This window comes from Armigeres subalbatus, chromosome 2, assembly GCF_024139115.2.
Source record: "Armigeres subalbatus isolate Guangzhou_Male chromosome 2, GZ_Asu_2, whole genome shotgun sequence".
In the NCBI taxonomy this organism is placed as follows: domain Eukaryota; kingdom Metazoa; phylum Arthropoda; class Insecta; order Diptera; family Culicidae; genus Armigeres; species Armigeres subalbatus.
This window is the reverse complement of record NC_085140.1, coordinates 259,318,061-259,338,685: the sequence shown is the minus strand read 5'-3', so window position 1 is coordinate 259,338,685 and position 20,625 is coordinate 259,318,061. Positions and strand designations below refer to the sequence as shown.

Below are 20,625 nucleotides of genomic sequence, written 5' to 3'. Positions count from 1 at the left end.
GCAGAACTATTCAATCAACTTTTGTGATTCTCTTGCTTCGCAGGAATATTCTGTGCTTCCCCATTTGTGACGAGCAAGGCGTAATCGGAGTGGCTCAACTGTGCAATAAGGTAAGATTGTGTGTGACGCGGTGGGAGACCATGCGTTTCCTTCGACTGTCGTATGTTATGTTGTTGGGAATGGGCAGAACATATTTTTGCATATAAGCATCAATGTATGATCAATACAAAATGAAAAACGATCCGTAAACAACACCTGATTAAAATTCTTAAAAATATGTTCGAATCCATAAAAGTTCGAATTTGAGCAATTTTCAACGTGATAATGATTCATAATTGAAATCTCATAATCCATAATTATTTTTAAAATTTAGATAAATTTATCCAGCCCGTGGCTGGCTCATCTCAAGGAAAATGTGTGGAGATGTATTGAAAATCTGTATCATAAAGCTAACCATTTACATTATAAAGTATGTATCCCATTCAGTTCTTACTCAAGTATGTATCCCATTACACATTCGAATGCTGAAAGCAGCGAAAAGATGGAGTTGATTCAGCGAAGATATTGACATTTTACTGGAGTGTTAATTAGATTACATTCCGCTCAAATACTAATAACTTCGCCCGTTAAACCCTAATTATCTCCCTGGTTTCAGCATTCGAATGAGATCAAATTTCATAGGCGCTTGGTGGGTTTCATAGTTCTTATTCGAAAATAACGAGAAAAAAAGCTTATGCAGAGCATCAGGGAATCAAATAGAATGAAATCTCGGGCAGAAGCCATGAAATGAATAACAAAACATGGACTAGATTCATATAAAAGATAAAAGAACTGGCAACAATATTAAAAATTTCTACTGAAATATCATTTCAATATCAATATATGCTATGAATAAAAACAAACTAATAGCACGATGTATTGATCACTTATTACAAACAACATAACATGTGTGCGGCCTCGTTTGGCCGTAGATAGCTCCATTGGTGGGGTGCTTGCTCGCGTCCGCACCTGCTGGTTGTCGATGAGGAAGGAGGGTCAGTCGTGGCCTGCTGTTGGCTGATCGAACATCATGAAATCTTTCGTTGTACGGGAGAAGCTTGCATCTGTCAACTAAATACACACAGCAGTTGAACTGCCCATTTTGCAACATATATTTTACCCTAACATTCCCCTTCTTCTCTCATCAAAAATAAGAAGAAAAAATCCATTAGAATGGGATCTGTGTACTACTACTGTTGAAAATTTGTAGATTCCGTCAGTTGAGAAGTTATTGAGTCATCTGCTTCCAAAACCTATCATTTTTTGTGACAGTTTCGTTTTTCAAATATTCGAAATGTACCACCATATCCGTATCGAAAACAAACAACGAGTCCTACGTCAATATTGTTTGTTATTATCAATGATTCTGGAACGCAATGGCTGATCGAAAAAAAATCGCCTTTTGATTCAAATGGAAATTGTTGCGAACAATCCAATAATGCTAAATTCGAAAAAAAAACAACTATAAATCTTTCACGCCTAATAAAAAAAATCCAGTAGCCGCTGCATCGGTGTAAAGAAAAGAGGCACACTAACATTCTGTTCACTCCTACTACTCTTTAATATCCAAATTATGGCAAATTTATTCCTATATGCCACAGGCCTATTATAAGTCCTGTTACTGCTAAAAACATATTTTTTTTACTAAATTGATTTTTTCACTTGTAACTATATCGTCATCGATGCGACAAGTCAGTTTCAACGGCGCTGCATCTCAGCCGATCTATTCTTCCGAAGAATAATAGTGCCCTTCTGGCTATCATTTTTGCTGTTTCTGTATCTAAGCTCTGAAGACCTCATGAAATATAGTTTTAGTTAACTCCCACTCATCTACTCGAATAGATAATATTTTGATCCGTACGCTATATAACGGTCATGTGATTTTTTTTGACTGACTTTATCAGCAGTCCGAAAAAACGCAGTACAAATTTACCGACCCCAGTAACCTGAGTTAACCGTGTGGGAATCTCCCAGAGAACAGTGTATTATTTATTGTTAAATCAACCAAGCAAAAATTATCTTAAACTGTTTTCAGAACAAACATTTTTCTCAATCACCACCGGCGACCATACAGATGTTAGTTGGACCGCTACCGACGCAGCCATCGTCTCAAGTCAATCCAAAAAGCTGCTCTCACGCGCGCGTTTACGGTTTTGCTTGAAATCATCGTGCGGTTGTCATCAGCATCGGCAGCGTTCAATAGAATTTGTTTAAATTTTCTAGTAGTACAGTTTGTCGACAGCGAGTTAAAATGAGGAGAACATTGCATTTCCACAATTCTGCTGTCACCGACGACAGCCACTTAATGATTTTTCGCTTATTTGCTACATACGTTATCTTTGTAAATAATTTTCCGCACTTTTTTTCTCCACATTTCCCCGCGGATATATTTAGTTGGGGACCATATTTGGGTTGTGTGCTTTTATATTCCCACGGAAAATCTTGCGTGGGAATATAAAAAATTCAAAATATTGGGTAGCTCCATTGGTGGGGTGCTTGCTCGCGTCCGCACCTGCTGGTTGTCGATGAGGAAGGAGGGCCAGTCGTGGCCTGCTGTTGGCTGATCGAACATCATGAAATCTTTTCGTTGTACGGGAGAAGCTTGCATCTGTCAACTAAATACACACAGCAGTTGAACTGCCCATTTTGCAACATATATTTTACCCTAACAACATGATGTCCTCATGATATTTCGGCGCGTCTGATATTTTATCTCTTATATCAATCATGTCCATAGCTCAGTTTCCTATCAAATCACGATTTGTTGCAATTGAGCTATTTACGTCTGCTCGGGATGTGGTCAGGTTGAAACAACGCGAAATCGTTGAATTTGGCTTGAATTTAGTGAAAGTTCGATGTGAACAAGGCTTGAGAGGATGTTCCCAACACATATAAATTCGTTTTTACTGATAAGTTTGCGGTATGATTTGGCCAGTAATTCACAGTTGTAGACTAAAAAAATAGTTTTTGTTACAAAAAAGTCTACGTACTTAAAGCTCTAGGGTAGTTTTGATTGCCGATTCATGAATTGTTCATTGTGCTAATAGAACGCAATGGAAAGTAAAAACTCTAAAATACATGTTACATGCAACTTAGTTCGAGTCAGTAGTTGGGCTACACTACTAGAAATCCACACATATTTATTGGCAAAAATCCATAGATTTAACTTATGATGTATATCAGCGCAAACATTCTCCATTCTCCACGCGAACTACTAATAAAATATATATCCAAATAAACTTTATGTGTGGTCTCGAATTAGCAATTATTTAATTTATGTGTGGTTCTATATCGATTATAATAGGGTGGAGCTATTGCAAAAATTTATAACGGTGACACATATATCTTATATAGATATTTTTGGCAGTGTAGTGTTTAAACTAGGTTTGAAAACCAAGCAGTGCCAACTACGACGAGAAATAACTCACTACCCTATATTCAACAAACAGATAAACCCGGTTTACATATCCCTATTTCGTAAACGGACATATTTGGGGGTCTGTTCAGCTCTATCATATGCTGCTAAATGCCAAACTGAATCAATTTTCCATCTCATGATTATCAAGGTTCACTTCGTTCCACATCATATCTAAATAGACTTGTGGCAAGTTAACAAGTACCATCTCAACTTTTCCTTTTGCCAGGATTCATCTCGTTGCTACTACTGTCCGCGTGCTAAAAGTTCCAGCAAACTTTGATAAGAACCGACGTCAGCCTTTTGAGTGTTTGGCATAAAGTTTTGCACAATGGTCGACAGGAATGCCGCATGAATTTTCACGGTGCTGACAAGTCGTCTACCGTGAGCTACCTTGGTGTTCCAATAGGGAGTGGGACCATTTGGGCAGCACCCCCTATTCCCGTCCGCAACGTTAATAACTCGACCGCGTTCCAACCAAATGGCTTGATTTTTTGTACATCACTAGATATCGACAGAAATCAACCATGTACTAAAAACCAAGTAATTCGGTTGTAATGCGATCGAGTAATGAACGTTGCAGACGGAAATAGGGGGTATTGCCCAAATGGTTCTCTACCCTATATATAATAATCTCTAGAGAATATATTTCAGTTGTGAGTGACACGTTCCTCGATTGTGCATACGATACGAATTTGAAATCGCAACAAGTTTGTAATTGAAATAATGGATAGAATCAACTGCCCTTAAATAAAATCCGTCATCGATCTAAGTCTAAATTAATTTCATCGTGAGATATTTAAATGAATCATAGAAACTTAGCGAAACTAAAGTAGTTTTTACTTTATCCTTTATATTGAGTCAATATTTATTGATTTTTTACTGATAATTGCTGTAATAATGAATAATGAATGTTGGTCTAAAACTGAAATATTTCGTAAAACAAATTAATGATAGTAACTTTGACATGTTAAGGTCACTCCTGACAGAATCCAAGTTTCAAAGTGCTCGCGTTTTCGGGGGCAAACCACTCGATACGGAGCCGGCGGACAACTGTCAGGAGTGACCTTAAGAAGAGTTTTTTTTATATGTTTGTAAGTATTTTGCGACATGGCCTACCATGACAGCTTAACAGCTTAAGGTTCATTGAACAGTTCAGTACCTACTGGGTTTAAAATTAATTTAATTTAATTTCTACAAATATCATGATTGGATATGTAGTTGGATTCTTACCACGGCATTCGCATCCACATTTGTCCGCAACTATCTCTGGAAATTCGCAACAGCAACAGCAGTTGCTTCCTATCACGATTATTATTTAGACTATTCAGCGCTTCATTAAACATTTATAACTTTTCATGAGAAACTTTTCGCTGCACTAACGCATATCGTTTGTATCACCACAGAGTACCGATAAATGTGGAGAATAGGAAATAGAAAACTCCAACCAACAAAATGCAGAAGAGGGCTTCAGGGCGGGAATGAACACGATTGCGTTTTCCATCCAAGAGAGAAAAGGATTTTTATGTAGCACACATCACCGGAATGTATCTTGCCTGGCAGCCGATTGCATTTACCCGCAGGGCACGTTGTCTGATTTTCTTTCCTTCACGAGAGCGCTTGTGTGCTTTTGCCAGCAATCCTGTGACATGGGAGGTCATTGGAGTATCCTTATTTGTGCTAGTAGACGGTAGAATATAGGAATTTGTTCGGAAACACGTGCATTACATGAATGCATGCGAAGCAGATATATATGTATCAAATGGATCTCAGGGTTCCTCAACATGTCAGCATTTGCTTCATTTGTATATGCACGTATCGATCAGAAACAGTTACGTGTTATTTCGTAAATAAAACCAAAATTAATTCGTTTGGTGATGCTAATGGTTTCGTATTTTACTAAGCTGTAAATAAGGATAATGAAATGTAACAAGATTTTTGACTGATCAACCGAATTGTTAATAACAATTATCCGTATTTTGTTTGCCCTACGAAATTCACATGGAGAGATTGTTTAAACCAGATTGTTTTATCCCCAGAGTGCGGCCCGGGAAGGATTTCATAAAATACACTAAATGTGTCCATAGATAAGCGTTCTATGGAAGGAGAAGTTTCTCATCGTGCCATTTTTATTCGTTGTTAGTCCCATTGCCATACTTTCTTACTTAAATTCCTCTTATTTTTCTATGTTCCTTCAAGATACAATAATGAAACATTTATTCTCTTCCCGTTCAGAAATAATAATAAATATAATTATAACATTCAGAAAGAGATGACTCTCGAACAACATTCGAAAGCTATAAAGGTGACGAGCGTTTTTCATTCGACTTGAATCGTTTTTCAGTGTGCTATCGAATTTACAGAATGCCAAAACACCTTTTTTTATTCTTTTACCTCCTCGAGCATACTCAAACGATGAGTCGTTTTCGAGATCGAATCGAAAGCCGTAATGCTAAATATGTTCTACTCGATAGAACTTCGTTCGAATCGAGATGCGCAATGCCACCCCAGCTGTGAATCGCCTTTTCAAACAGCTTGGATAACCATGAGAGAAGGCTGATAGGGCGATAACTTTTCGGAGACGAAGAATTCTTCCCAGGCTTCAGGATGGGGATGAATTTGCCTGACTTCCAGGACGATGGGAAGTAGCTGAGACGGAGACACTGATTTAAAAGCAGCAAAATGTACTCGAATAACGGAGCACTCATATGTCGAGCTCGAGATTCAGGATGCTGTCGAAGCATGGAGCCCTCATGTTTTTCGATGATTTGATATAGGCTTTCAATTCGCCAGCTGTGATCTCCAACTCCTTCGAGAATTCTTTGGGAATAAGATGGATGTTGTTATCCTCGTTAACGGCTCGCAGAATGCAAGGATTTTATTTGGCACGTACATTTGTTGTGAAAAACGGAATGTAATTCACAAAAGTGCGTATTTTCATAGAAACTTGCTTTCTCTGATCTGCAAAGCTGAATTTTGGCTTCCTCGCTTTAAGAATAAAGTTTGAATATCGTAGAATAGACCTTGCATATGGTTCGTTGCATTTTATATGGCACGTACATTTGTTGTGAAAAACGGGAGTTCATTCACAAAGTACGTATTTTCAAGGAAATTTGATTTCTCTGCTCAGCAAAACAGTATTTCAGCTCCGCACTTTGCGAATAAGGTTTGAATATAGTAGAATATGCCTTGGAGAATGCATATGGTTTGTTGGATTTTATTTGGCACGTACATTTGTTGCGAAAAACGGAATTTAATTCACAAAAGTACGTATTTTCATAGAAACTTGATTTCTCTTTTCTTCAAAGCTGAATTTAGGCTTTTCACTTTGGAAATAAAGTTTGCATTCTATAGAATGGACCTTGCAGGATGCATATGGGTTATTGAATTTGTTGTAATTTGTATTTTGCATAGCTCTTGTGCATTTTTCGAGGCCCATCCTATGATATTCAAACTTTGTTCACACAGTCACGGTGCCCCGGTAGACCGTTATTATAAATTAAAAATGTCCATCAAAACCAAGTACAGGGCTCAATTCCTGTGGTAATTCTGCACCTCTGGATCAATTTTTAAAAAAAATTTTAGGAGGAATCTCAAGAAATCTTGATTTGAAGTTTTTTATTAGGAAATTTCAAAATAATCTATATTTTAATTCAATAATATCCCCAAAATACCTTCAAAGCCGTCCAAAAAGCAGTCCAAGTTGTTTTCAACGAGTCTGCATTTGTTGCCTTTATTACAATTATAAGTTTTTACAACTGATTAAGCTCACCAAACTGACTTAGGTATGTTTTTTGCATGAATAGAAGCCGTCTATCTTCAAGAATGCTACCTCTAGTTCAGAACCATTCATGAATTCACGTGCAGGCTGCAGATGTTTCGTTAAATGCCATTCAGATTAAAGTTTGTATTTTTTATTGTATTCACAAATGTATTCGAGCATTAGAAGTAAAGATTGGAGTATGGAAAAAATTGATGAAAAAACCAACAGCTTAAATATTTGTTTAAAGTAGTGTAGTTGTTTAGCATTATATAACAGGTTAGATCTTCGTCAGATGCTATCATATTCTGAGATTTCCCCGCATAAGGATAATCGGACTGGTAATGACTCCAAAGATTGCGGTAAGGAAAAGCTACGAGTGAGCTCGGCATATAGAATGAGATCTCGAGAACCAAGGAAAATATCAGGAAAAATGCACGAGAGAGAGAAAAAAATTTACAAGCTTTGTGCATATTCTTTTGGGTTTTCGGTTATGACGAAGAAATATTCAATTTTTAAAAACACTTTAATAAAGAAACAAAATGAACCTTTGCTTATCTCCGTCACTACACATCTAGTTCGGAATTGTTAATACGATTTTAAAGTTGCTCGAGAAACGCCATGTTGAGTAAATTTATGGGTGAACCAAGTACAGATGAGGCATCTACAAATTGCATAGAGTTCACTAGAATCCCGATCTTTCGGATTACGTCACAATAAGTTACTCTTTAAGCATTAACAATTTTCTAATTAATATTTCAATCAGCAGTTTCTGAATGATTTCAAAAAAATGTACGCAAGATACAGCTCTTTGAAACTCGAGCATGGTTTTGAGGAAGCAATTGATGGCTTTGCTAGCAGCTGGAAAAAGCCGCAGCTTCCATTCACGTCAAAGTACCATATCTTGAATTATCATGTTTCTGAGTTCTGTAGAGATACCGGAATAGGTTTCGGCTTACATATCAAACGTGCTTTTTCTAGTCCGTTGATTAGAACTTTGACGAGATTTTTTAGCAAATATCGGTTAATAAGTGCTGTGATCGAGTATAACAGCTTCTAACTACTATTATTCTACACGAACTCTGGTCTTACTTCTCTCCATTATGAAAATATACACTAGATTAAAATTAATTTTTACTTTGCATTGAAAGCAACACTTATACTAAACCCGAGCAAGTTAGCCATACAAAAACATACTTAAGTCAGTTTGGTAAGTTAAGTCAGTTGTGAATATTTATAGTTCTGATAACGGCAACGCGTGTTTGGGGCCATCTTTGGAGTTGTGCAAGAGAATGGTGTGTGGCGGCGAAGTTTGAAACAAAAGCTTTTAGGATACTCGTTATCCTTTAAGAAATTCACATCTCAAATAAGAAACACTGAGAAGTCTAGTTTTCACGATGGTTGTCGATCATCCGTTCTTTATTAAGTTGCTTTGCTTACAGCTAACCTATCGGCTTAATCTAGTACGTTGCTTAACTAGAAGGTAGGAACAACCCATTTTCCAATTTGTCCAATCAGAAGAATACTAACCAATACTAATAAGCATGCACAAACGCATTGCTAGTTCAACCTATGCGCTGTTGGGTTAGGTCAGCGAAGAACGGAAAAAGGAATGTTCTTGCGCTTTGCATGTTCTCATGAAATTCGATGCCACTAGACCGATTGTCAAGTGGTGCAATGTGTTGTCATTTGATGACTCAGTGTTACATGCATGGGAATGCAAGTGTTCTAGGATGTTGCCACCCATGATGGGTATTGAGCTGTAAAATATAAACAATTAGCTATTAAGCGACATGACCCAGATTTGTTCGTGGGAAAAGACTTTGTGAAGAAATATAGAAATGTACATCCAAGCGATGTAATGTTCGACCAACATGTAAGCATGTCGTAAATAACTTGATAGCGTCAAAATACTTAATTTATGATATTCTGGAAATTATCATGTTACAAGCTCTACGGCGAACCCAGTACCCAGAAGGTAGCTAAAGCTGGAAGGGTACGATGGGCAGGGCATATTTCAAGAATGCCGGACAGCAACCCTGAAAGGCTGGTGGTTACTTCCAACTGGCAGGTTAAAGAAGAATTGAAGGACATCTATCTAGGTGGATTAATCAGGGTTTTTGGTTATATTTTTGGATTCTTTTGAAATTTCTTATCAAGATTCAAATTCAAATCAAGATTTCTCTAGATTCCTCCTAGGGATTTTTTTAAAAATTGGTCCTGAGGTGCAGAATTACCACAGGAATTGAGCCCTGTACTTGGTTTTGATGGAAATTTTTATTTTATAATAACGGTCTACCGGGGCACCGTGACAGTGAGATGCTGACATTCAGCTTTGCAGTGCATAGAAACCAAGTTACTATGAAAATATGTACTTCTGTGAATTACATTCCGTTTTTCACAACAAATGTATGTGCCAAATAAAATTCAACAAACAATATTCATTCTAAAAGGTCTTCTTCTTCTTCTTCTTATTGGCATTACATCCCCACACTGGGACAGAGCCGCCTCGCAGCTTAGTGTTCAGCAATTCCACAGTTATTAACTGCGAGGTTTCTAAGACAAGTTACCATTTCTGCATTCGTATATCATGAGGCTAACACGATGATACTTTTATGCCCAGGGAAGTCGAGACAATTTCCAATCCGAAAATTGCCTAGACCGGCACCGGGAATCGAACCCAGCCACCCTCAGCATGGTCTTGCTTTGTAGCCGCGCGTCTTACCGCACGGCTAAGGAGGGCCCCTTTTCTACAAGGTCTATTCTACGATATTCAAACTTTATTCGCAAAGTGCGAAGCCTAAATACTGTTTTGCAGAGCAGAGAAACCAAATTTCTTTGAAAATTTAATTAACTTTGTGAATTTAATTCCGTTTTTTTACAACAAATGAACGTGTTGAACAAAATTCAACAATCCACATGCATTCTGCATGGCCCATTCTACAAAATAAAAACTTCATTCCCAAAGTTAGGAGCAGAATTCAGCTTTGCAGAGTAGAGAAACCAAATTTCTATGAACATACGTACTTTTGAGAATTACATTCCGTTTTTCTCAACAATTGATCGCGTCAAATAAAATCCAACAATCTACATGCATTCTACAATGCTTTTTTTTTATGAAAATACGTTCTTTTGTTATATACATTTCGTTTCCCACAACAAATGAACGTGCCAAATAAAATCATACCAACAACAACAAAATTCAAACCTTGTTTTCAAAGTGAGGAGCCTAAATTCAGGTTTGCAGAGCAGAGAAACTAAATATCTATGAAAATACATACTTTTGTGAATTTAATTCTTTTTTCACAATAAATGAACGTGAACGTCTATTGAGTACATTGAAAATAGTTGAAGGGAGCGAAAAAAAAATCAATTTTGTTGGATAGTCAGTTTGGTACGATGGCGAACTCTATTCAATAGGAGCGTTTTTCGGAGTCCAAAGAATGTACGATTTTCTGCCATGATGCGTCTCCAAACATCTCCACATATCAAAGTTAGTTGACTAATTTCAGGTTATCAGCCACGATGTGAGCGAAAATAACTTTTGAAAGAGACAACCCAGCCTCGGGCTGAATGCCTTTTTAATGAAGATGAAAAAACAATTTTTGAAAGCCTAATTAAAAATGTATAATGTACTAAAATGTAATTACTTTCATTGCTTACTTACTTATGGGTCCTGTACATTACACCTCCGGTGGTGCAAAGGGCCGACTTGAAAGATCTCCATCCTGAGCGATGTCCGGCTATCGCTTTAACCTGTTGCCAGGTTAGATTTCGGTCTATATTGAGGCTTCGCCGCCATGAGCCTCTGGGTCTGTCTGTGATGTCTAATATTTGTTTACAGTTACTTGTTTACACTTACTTGGGTTCCGGTCTAATACTTGTTCACAGATTTCGTTTCCGCCTCTACGTAGAGAGTGGCCGACCCGGCCCCACTTCCGATCCCGAATTTCTGTTGCTATTAGCCTCTGCTGAAAACGACGATGGAGCTCGTTGTTTGAGATCCAGTTGTGAAACCACCAGGCCCTAATTATATACCGCAGGCATCTGTTGATGAACACATGCAGCCGTTGAGTGTTCTCCACTGGTACACACTATGTTTCGCTACCGTATAACAGCACAGATTTGACGTTAGAGTTGAAAATTTGTGCTTTTGTGCGTTCCTTATTTGCATATTTTTTCAGATATTTCTTAAACTTGCAAAGGCAGCCCTTGCTTTCTTGATCCGTGCGCCTATGTCGATATTGGTACCGCCGTCATTTGGCTACCAAGATATTAGAAGCTTTCAACATTCTCCACTGATTTCCCGGCTACTGTGAAACTGGAAGGGGTCACCGTGTTTACATTCATGTCCCGTTTACACAAGAGCTAGTTCTAGCGGACAATGCACTGTCCGACAATACTAGCGCGAAATAAGCATAATGTAAACAGGAATTGTCATGTGCTAATAGTGTTTCATTCATTTCATTTATTTAGTCTACATCTATACAGATAACACTGAATCAACAATTTGACGCCACAATACACGGTTCGAGGCCGCATCTCTCCATCCTCGAATACGCCCCACGCTCGCCAAGTCGTTCTGCACCTGGTCTGCCCATCTCGCTCGCTGCGCTCCACGTCGTCTCGTACCTGCCGGATCGGAAGCGAACACCATCTTTGCAGGGTTGCTGTCCGGCATTCTTGCAACATGCCCTGCCCATCGTACCCTTCCGGCTTTAGCTACCTTCTGGATACTGGGTTCGCCGTAGAGCTGGGCGAGCTCATGGTTCATTCTTCGCCGCCACACACCGTCTTCTTGTACACCGCCAAAGATGGTCCTAAGCACCCGTCTCTCGAATACTCCGAGTGCTTGCAAGTCCTCCTCGAGCATTGTCCATGTTTCATGTCCGTAGAGGACTACCGGTCTTATTAACGTCTTGTACATGACACATTTGGTGCGGTGGCGAATCTTTTCGACCGCAGTTTCTTCTGGAGCCCGTAGTAGGCCCGACTTCCACAGATGATGCGCCTTCGTATTTCACGACTAACGTTGTTGTCAGCCGTTAGCAAGGATCCGAGGTAGACGAATTCCTCGACCACCTCGAAGGTATCCCCGTCTATCGTAACACTGCTTCCCAGGCGGACCCTGTCGCGCTCGGTTCCACCCACAAGCATGTACTTTGTCTTTGACGCATTCACCACCAGTCCAACTTTTGTTGCTTCACGTTTCAGGCGGGTGTACAGTTCTGCCACCTTTGCAAATGTTCGGCCGACAATGTCCATGTCATCCGCGAAGCAAATAAATTGACTGGATCTGTTGAAAATCGTACCCCGGCTGTTACACCCGGCTCTCCGCATGACACCTTCTAGCGCAATGTTGAACAACAGGCACGAAAGTCCATCACCTTGTCTTAGTCCCCGGCGCAATTCGAACGAACTGGAGTGTTCGCCCGAGATCTTCACACAGTTTTGCACACCATCCACCGTTGCTTTGATCAGTCTGGTAAGCTTTCCAGGGAAGCTGTTCTCGTCCATAATTTTCCATAGCTCTACGCGGTCTATACTGTCGTATGCCGCCTTGAAATCAACGAACAGATGGTGCGTTGGGACCTGGTATTCACGGCATTTTTGAAGGATTTGCCGTACAGTAAAGATCTGGTCCGTTGTCGAGCGGCCGTCAACGAAGCCGGCTTGATAACTTCCCACGAACTCGTTCACTAATGGTGACAGACGACGGAAGATGATCTGGGATATCACTTTGTAGGCGGCATTAAGGATGGTGATCGCTCGAAAGTTCTCACACTCCAGTTTGTCGCCTTTCTTGTAGATGGGGCATATAACCCTTCCTTCCACTCCTCCGGTAGCTGTTCGTTTTCCCAGATTCTGACTATCAGTTTGTGCAGGCAAGTGGCCAGCTTTTCCGGGCCCATCTTGATGAGCTCAGCTCCGATACCATCCTTACCAGCTGCTTTATTGGTCTTTAGCTGTTGAATGGCATCCTTAACTTCCCTCAAGGTGGGGGCTGGTTGGCTTCCATCGTCCGCTGAACTGACGTAGTCATCTCCTCCGCTGCCTTGACTCTCATTGCCTGTACTCTCAGCGCCATTCAGATGTTCCTCGTAGTGCTGCTTCCACCTTTCGATCACCACACGTTCGTCCGTCAAGATGCTCCCATCCTTATCCCGGCACATTTCGGCTCGCGGCACGAAGCCTTTGCGGGATGCGTTGAGCTTCTGATAGAACTTGCGTGTATCTTGAGAACGGCACAGCTGTTCCATCTCCTCGCACTCCGCTTCTTCCAGGCGGCGTTTCTTCTCCTGAAAAGGCGGGTCTGTTGTCTCCGCTTCCGTCTATAACGTTCCACGTTCTGCCGGGTACCTTGCTGCAGCGCGACCGCCCGCGCTGCGTCCTTCTCCTCCAGAATCTGTCTGCACTCTTCGTCGAACCAATCGTTCCGTCGACTTCGACCCATATACCCGACGTTGCTCTCCGCTGCGTCGTTAATGGCTGCTTTGACTGTATTCCAGCAGTCCTCAAGAGGGGCCCCATCGAGCTCACCCTCTTCCGGCAACGCTGCCTCGAGATGCTGCGCGTATGCAGTGGCGACATCAGGTTGCTTCAGTCGCTCTAGGTCGTACCGCGGCGGTCGTCGGTACCGAACATTGTTGATGACGGATAGTTTTGGGCGCAGTTTAACCATCACCAGATAGTGGTCAGAGTCGATGTTAGCGCCACGATATGTCCTGACGTCGATAATGTCGGAGAAGTGCCGTCCATCAATCAGGACGTGGTCGATTTGTGATTCTGTCTGCAGTGGCGATCTCCAGGTGTACCGATACGGGAGGCTGTGTTGAAAGTAGGTGCTGCGAATGGCCATATTCTTGGAGGCGGCGAAATCAATTAGTCGTAGGCCGTTTTCGTTCGTCAGCCGGTGAGCGCTGAACTTTCCAATAGTCGGTCTAAACTCCTCCTCTTGGCCAACCTGAGCGTTCAAATCTCCTATGATAATTTTGACGTCGTGGCTTGGGCAGCTGTCGTACTCACGTTCCAGCTGCGCGTAGAATGCGTCCTTATCATCATCAGTGCTTCCGGAGTGTGGGCTATGGACGTTGATTATGCTGAAGTTGAAGAACCGGCCTTTGATCCTCAACCTGCACATTCTCTCGTTGATCGGCCACCACCCGATCACGCGCCTTTGCATGTCGCCCATCACTATGAAAGCTGTTCCCAGCTCGTGTAGCTGCCGCAGCTCTGGTAGATGGTATGATTACCTCTAAACGTTCGCACCATTGATCCCTTCCAACAAACCTCCTGCAGCGCTACGATGCCGAATCCACGGTCCTTGAGCACATCGGCGAGTATGCGTGTGCTCCCGATGAAGATGAGAGATTTACAGTTCTACGAATCGAGTTTTCAATCGCTAGTCCCTTTTCGTCGCTGTGGTCTTCGTCGATTGTTCCGGTCCGTACTCTTTTGTTGATTATTCATTGCGTAAGTTTTTTTAAAGGCTGGCTTGTAAGGCCTGACACCAAACCCGGACCAAATTTCCGGACGACCATTCCTTCTTATTTCCGGTGGACCATAGTACACAGTTTCATTTAGAGTCCCTCGCTGGCACACGGACGATGATCAGCCGTCCCTAGCATGGAAAACAGACGCTGTTGTGAGCCGATCCTGACATGGAGAACAGACGCTCAGTAAGATTTGCACCTCCGGAGAGGAGCAAACCCCCCCTTCCCTGTCAGCATACGACCATAGTTCCCACCGGGGTTGGTTACCCGATCTTCCCTAAGGTTGCTCGTATCCCGGCCAGCACCGCGGGGAGGTAGGGATAGGAGTTGCTGGGTAAGAGGCTAAGGACCGCGAGATGGGGTCTATTTTATTCCTTCAGGTACGCGAAGTACCAATGGTACGCTTTACCCAGCATTTGCCGTGCCTTTTGTGCGTTCCCTTATTTGCATATTTTTTTTCAGATATTTCTTAAATTTGAAAGGCAGCCCTTGCTTTCTTGATCGGTGCGCCTATGTCGATATTGGTACCGCCGTCATTTGACTGCCAAGATATTAGAAGCTTTCAACATTCTCCACTGATTGCCCGGCTATTGTGAAACTGGAAGGGGTCACCGTGTTTACATCCAACGATTTGGTTTTATTGACGTTGATGACTGAACCTTCCGAAAAGGAATGCTCGGCTTACTCTGCATATCAGAGCACCGTTGAGCGAGGAGTGCAACGTCATCAGCCAATTCGAAGCCGTTTAGGTGCTCCATGGTTATAGGCTGCCATAACAGCCCGCGGTTTGGTTCACGGTCAATCGCATCTACCAGAATCTCGTCGATAACGATGAGGAACAGTAACGGTGATAGAATACATCCTTGCCTCACACCAGCTACGACCCGGATAGGGTCGGACAAGACCCGATTGTGCAGCACTTTACACGAAAAGTCCTCGTACTGTGCCTCAATGAGGCCGATGATTTTCTCAGGAACCCCCTTGCGTCTCAGTTCGCCCCACATATTCTTGTGATTGAGACGGTCGAAAGCTTTTTTCGTAATCAATGAATACCAAGTAAAGGGACTCATGGAATTCGTTGGCCTGCTCCAGAATGATATGGAGCGTGACACACAGGATCTTCCGACATGGAATCCGGCCTGCTGCCGGCGAAGAGTTGCATCGATCTTCTTCTGAATCTGGGCTAGGATATTTTTGCATAGAACTTTGAGAACGGTACACAGCAACATAATGTCACGCCAGTTATCGCATACAGTCAGGTCACCCTTTTTGGGTACCTTCACTAAGTTACCTTGCATCCACTCGACAGGGAAAGTTGTGGTGCCCCCGATTATACGAAATAAACGTTGTAGTAGTTGAGCGGATGTCATGGGGTCAGACTTAAACATCTCGGCTGATATGCGATCGACCTCTGGAGTTTTATTCGCTTTCATGCTTTGGATGGCTGTTTGAATCTCTAGCAGTGATGGAGCTTCGGTATTGACGCGTGTTATGCGTCGGATCCTAGGCAGATCATGCCGAGGTGGTGGTGACCTGGCTGGCACATGAAAAGTTGTTCGAAGTGCTCGAACTAGCGTTTTAGCTAGTCAGTTGGGTCGGTCAATAACTGATCATTCGCGTCTTTCACAGGACTCGTTGCATTAATTTCATTGCAATTTACATAATAAATCTTGATATGTTCAGCTATACGCCTTCAGTTCATTTTTGGGGTGCCGACAATCGATTTATTTCAACGGCATAAAATCAACACCTACCAAAAATAATTATTAAAAAATTTCTTAGGCCGATACAAATATTTAAAAAAAATGCTAGGGGGTAGGTTAAAAATATGTTCAGGAAATGCTGCATCTTTATATTTACTCCATTGCCGCTAATTGGTTTATTGTTTAACCTTAATATAACTCGAATATTATTTACTCCAAATAATAGCTGTGGGAAATGAAATTTTAAAGGTTAACCAATAGGTTTCACCAAAACTCCATGACATAAAAAACCAACAATCTTAAAAACACATACCCTAACAGTTATTCCCTCATTTCAGCTCAACGGGTTTCACTTTGATAAATGTGACGAAGAAGTGGCTACCGCTTTCTCCGTATACTGCGGTATCAGCATTATGCATGCACTGGTTCATAAGCAAGTCCAAAAGGCGGAAGCACGCTACAAACTCTCCCAGGAACTGCTGCTCTATCACATGAAGGTAATAAATTTGCCACGAGAAAAATGATTGTCCCTCACCTTTTGTATTTTGTGTTGTTTCCATCTTCGCAGGTGCCGGATACGGAGATTCAACACGTACTGGAAGCCGTCAACGCACACGAGGCGGATCAGTTTGCGATGGACTTGCCGCGGTTTGACTTCTGCCCCCGGGAAGTGAAAAACTATGCTCTTTCGGTGCAATTATCAATAAAAATGTTCTACGATCTCAACTTTGTGACCACGTTCCAAATACCCGAAGACAAATTGGCACGATTTATTCTGCTGGTACAAAAAGGCTACCGCGACACGCCGTATCACAACTGGTGGCATGCGTTTTCGGTGGCACATTTTGCTTACTCGTTGATGGTCAATCTGAAGCTGATAGATAATGGTGTTATAACGTAAGTTTTTTTGTACTGAAATATTTCTTGAATTTTTTTATGTTTATGAAATTTATATTTGCATTTAGTGTTTGAAGATAGGGGAAACCGCCAAATGTTAAACGGGTAATTGTGTCGCCTATTGTTGAACTGCCATAAGAAATGCACGTGCGTTCAACAATAGGCGAAGAAATTAGCCGTTCAACATTTGGCGAATTACCCTACTTGTCATAATTAGTAACGATTTCGATTTATCAATCACGCCCTCCTCGAACTTCCTTCATCTGTATTAATCGTCACATTTAATGAACCAAATTTTTTATTTTTACATATACCTATGAAAATGAAAGAAATTTTACAAGTCTTCAACGCTTGTTGAAGATACTATAAATTACCAAATCCATATTTGATGTTTGCTTTATACATCTCTTATAGCAAAATGCAAGGTTTCTCCTTCCTAATTGCTGCTTTCTGTCACGATCTGGATCACCGGGGCACCAGCAACACCTACCAAACACAATCCAGTAGTCCGCTGGCACGGTTGTACAGCAGCGAAGGAAGCGTCAACGAGCGGCACCACCTATCGCAGGCGATTTGCATTCTCAACGACTCCAGCAGCAAAATCCTCGACAGGCTTTCAACGGAGCAGTTCAAGGAGTGCATTGACTTTCTAAGGGATCTCATTTTGGCAACCGATCTGGCAAATCACTTCAGGATAATGCCACATCTGAAACGACTTCAACCGCAGAATCTGTCCGAAGGTTCCAACCAGCGGTTACTTCTGTCGTTGATGATCACATGCTGCGATTTGAGCGACCAAATTAAGAGTTGGAAAACGGTTCAACACGTGGCGGTAGGTTTTTCTGTCCTATCATACACATCACACAGACTAATCTAGTTTGTATGTACTTTGTCCCACAGCACCTAGTATACGCCGAGTTCTTCGCCGAGGGGGACCTTGAAAAGCAGATGGGCCTGCGGCCGAATACTATGATGGATCGAAAAAAGGCGTGTATTCCGGTGCTGCAGATCGAGTTCCTATCGATGGTCGTTCGACCAACCTTCGAAATATTGGCGCAGATTTTCACAGAAACTCAACCATTCCTTGACACGATCGACAGTAATCGACAGCAGTGGGTGGACATCAAAGAGAACGGAGTCTGCTCTAGGACTAGTGACTGCTGTGAGAACTGCTACGATACCTGTAATTAGGAGCTGTGTGCTGAAGCCGTCGGTTGTGTTGGCTCGAGTCTATCATCGTTCGATGCTAGTGATTAGGTTTAGTTTATACGAAAACAGTCCTTTAACCTGAGTGTAATATCTGTTCGTAATGGTATTCTGTGGTGATTGCTGGATAGCGAGAGTGTGTCTATTTATTTTCTAATTAGGCCTAATAGCGTAGAAAAATGTGTTTTATTGAAAATAGTTGGTAATCAAAGGTCCATACATCGATCACTTTGTTTGCTGGCAAACGATAATAATTAGATGTACCTAAATGTAAAGAATGATGTCTACTTTTAGTAATTAAATAAATTTTAATATCTAGCAATGTTAGTAAGAAAAAATTCAACTTGATATTTGATTGAAAACTTTACAAATGCAAATAGAAAAAAATATTCACAAACAATATAAATGCTATAATGACAATTACCCTTTGTGTTTTAATGGTGTACGAGTGCACATGATTGCGGAAAACTCAGACGAAAATGTCTATCATTCCCTGTAGTGAGCCACTTAATGTGCCTAAATGTAGGTTGGAGCATACTCCACTCATTAAATTTTGTGCTTATTTTGCGTCTCGTAATGAGGTGAGGCGTTTCGAATTTAATGAGAAATGTCGATACCTCGCATTTAAATTACATAGTCGTCTCACGTGAGACGTGTCGAAATTCGAAATCGATAATTCTCGAGTCATTCGAGACGCAGAATAAGCACAATTGCAATGGATGCAATCCGACTAACTGACGATATCCACATTCCGTGCTCTCATGCAAAGTCTAGTTAAATTTCCCTCGTTTCTATTTTCACTCTCTCCTCTTCATTTCTCATGAGAATGACTTTTCGCATTTCCATTGGATTTTATGGATCGCGTTCGTGGTATTGTTTATCAAGACGATGCCGAATGGGGTGTGATCTGTGTAGCTAAACACGGTAACAAATAATTCAATGCATTTTACAAATTAATGTTGGCCCTGACGATATCTAGAAAACAAAATGGGGACCGGCTGATGCTTTTTTATTTCACCCAGCAAGGGATATAGGACGTAACTTTTAAAATGCTTATTAAAGCGTTAAAACACATTTTAGCCTAAAATTGTTCATTTTTTTGGGTTAGAAATTTAATTTACTTTTATATAGGTAACACGAAAGTTGAATTATTTTGATTAAAAAAACATATGTAGATCATGAGCCTAACATGTAGTTTTTCAAAATTCTAATCCTACGTATTCTAAGTTTTCAACATATAACTGTTAATAACATTTTAATAGTAGTTTGTGCAACTAGTTGCAAAAAGATGATTTTTTCAGCACGAGTTGTACGTTTATCCAACGAGGCTTGCCGAGTTGGATAAATACTACGAGTGCTGAAAAAATCGAGTTTTGCAACGAGTTGCACACGCTATTTTTTGCAATGACGAAAAATGGGCTTTAATATGATAAATCTATACCAAAATTGTACAATCTAATTTATTCATCATGATCATCCCTGCCAATACATTATGTTGCAGCCGAGAACAATTAGATTCCATGTTATCGTGTCAAATTGCATTGCTCGACAAGCTCTGAAGCAATAGATGGAGTTGCCTTTGAAAAATATCAATGTCATGTCCAACAAACCATTTCATTTATTACGAGACGCTTAGAGTACACTATTTAAACACTCACCCAAACTAAGTCAGCTAAATGTAGTCATGTAACTACTGTCCCAATGTAGGTTTTTCATTATAGCACCCAAATGAGTGCTATAATGAATATTATGCAACCCATTTGAGTTGCATAATGGTCATTAAAGCACCCATTCTGTTGGTATGGAAAAGTAGGCCGTTTTATCACTCAAATGACAACTGTAAACCAGGTAATCAGGAATTGCAAAAAAGCATTTTAAAATATACTTCCTATACTTCACCATATTGAAAAACAGTGATTTCACCAGGCATTGCAATTTATCCCATCATTCGATCTTCTGAGCAAAGATACTGATGATATGCTGGGATATCGATCTTAGTTATCTATCTGCTCAGTAAACAAAATGTAATGTTCGCCATGGAGAAAAAATTTTTCACTGTTTTTGTTGTAGCAACGCCCTCGCAACGTGAACAAACCCCGAACCGCGCTGGCC

General features: G+C 40.9%; 1 protein-coding gene across 8 annotated transcripts in view; it reads left to right on the top strand.

Annotated features, from left to right (window-relative positions):
- The window catches only part of LOC134212133 (cGMP-dependent 3',5'-cyclic phosphodiesterase-like), a 208,371-nt gene extending 189,435 nt beyond the window's left edge, over nucleotides 1–18,936 (top strand). For all 8 annotated transcript variants that reach the window (XM_062689721.1, XM_062689727.1, XM_062689726.1 and 5 more), the window contains exons 9-13: nucleotides 44–110; nucleotides 16,749–16,907; nucleotides 16,979–17,307; nucleotides 17,722–18,139; nucleotides 18,208–18,936. In XM_062689721.1, coding sequence (XP_062545705.1) covers nucleotides 44–110; nucleotides 16,749–16,907; nucleotides 16,979–17,307; nucleotides 17,722–18,139; nucleotides 18,208–18,498 — 1,264 coding nt within the window. In that variant the 3' untranslated portion in view covers nucleotides 18,499–18,936. The remainder of the gene's footprint in view (nucleotides 1–43; nucleotides 111–16,748; nucleotides 16,908–16,978; nucleotides 17,308–17,721; nucleotides 18,140–18,207) is intronic.
- Nucleotides 18,937–20,625: the final 1,689 nt, after the last annotated feature.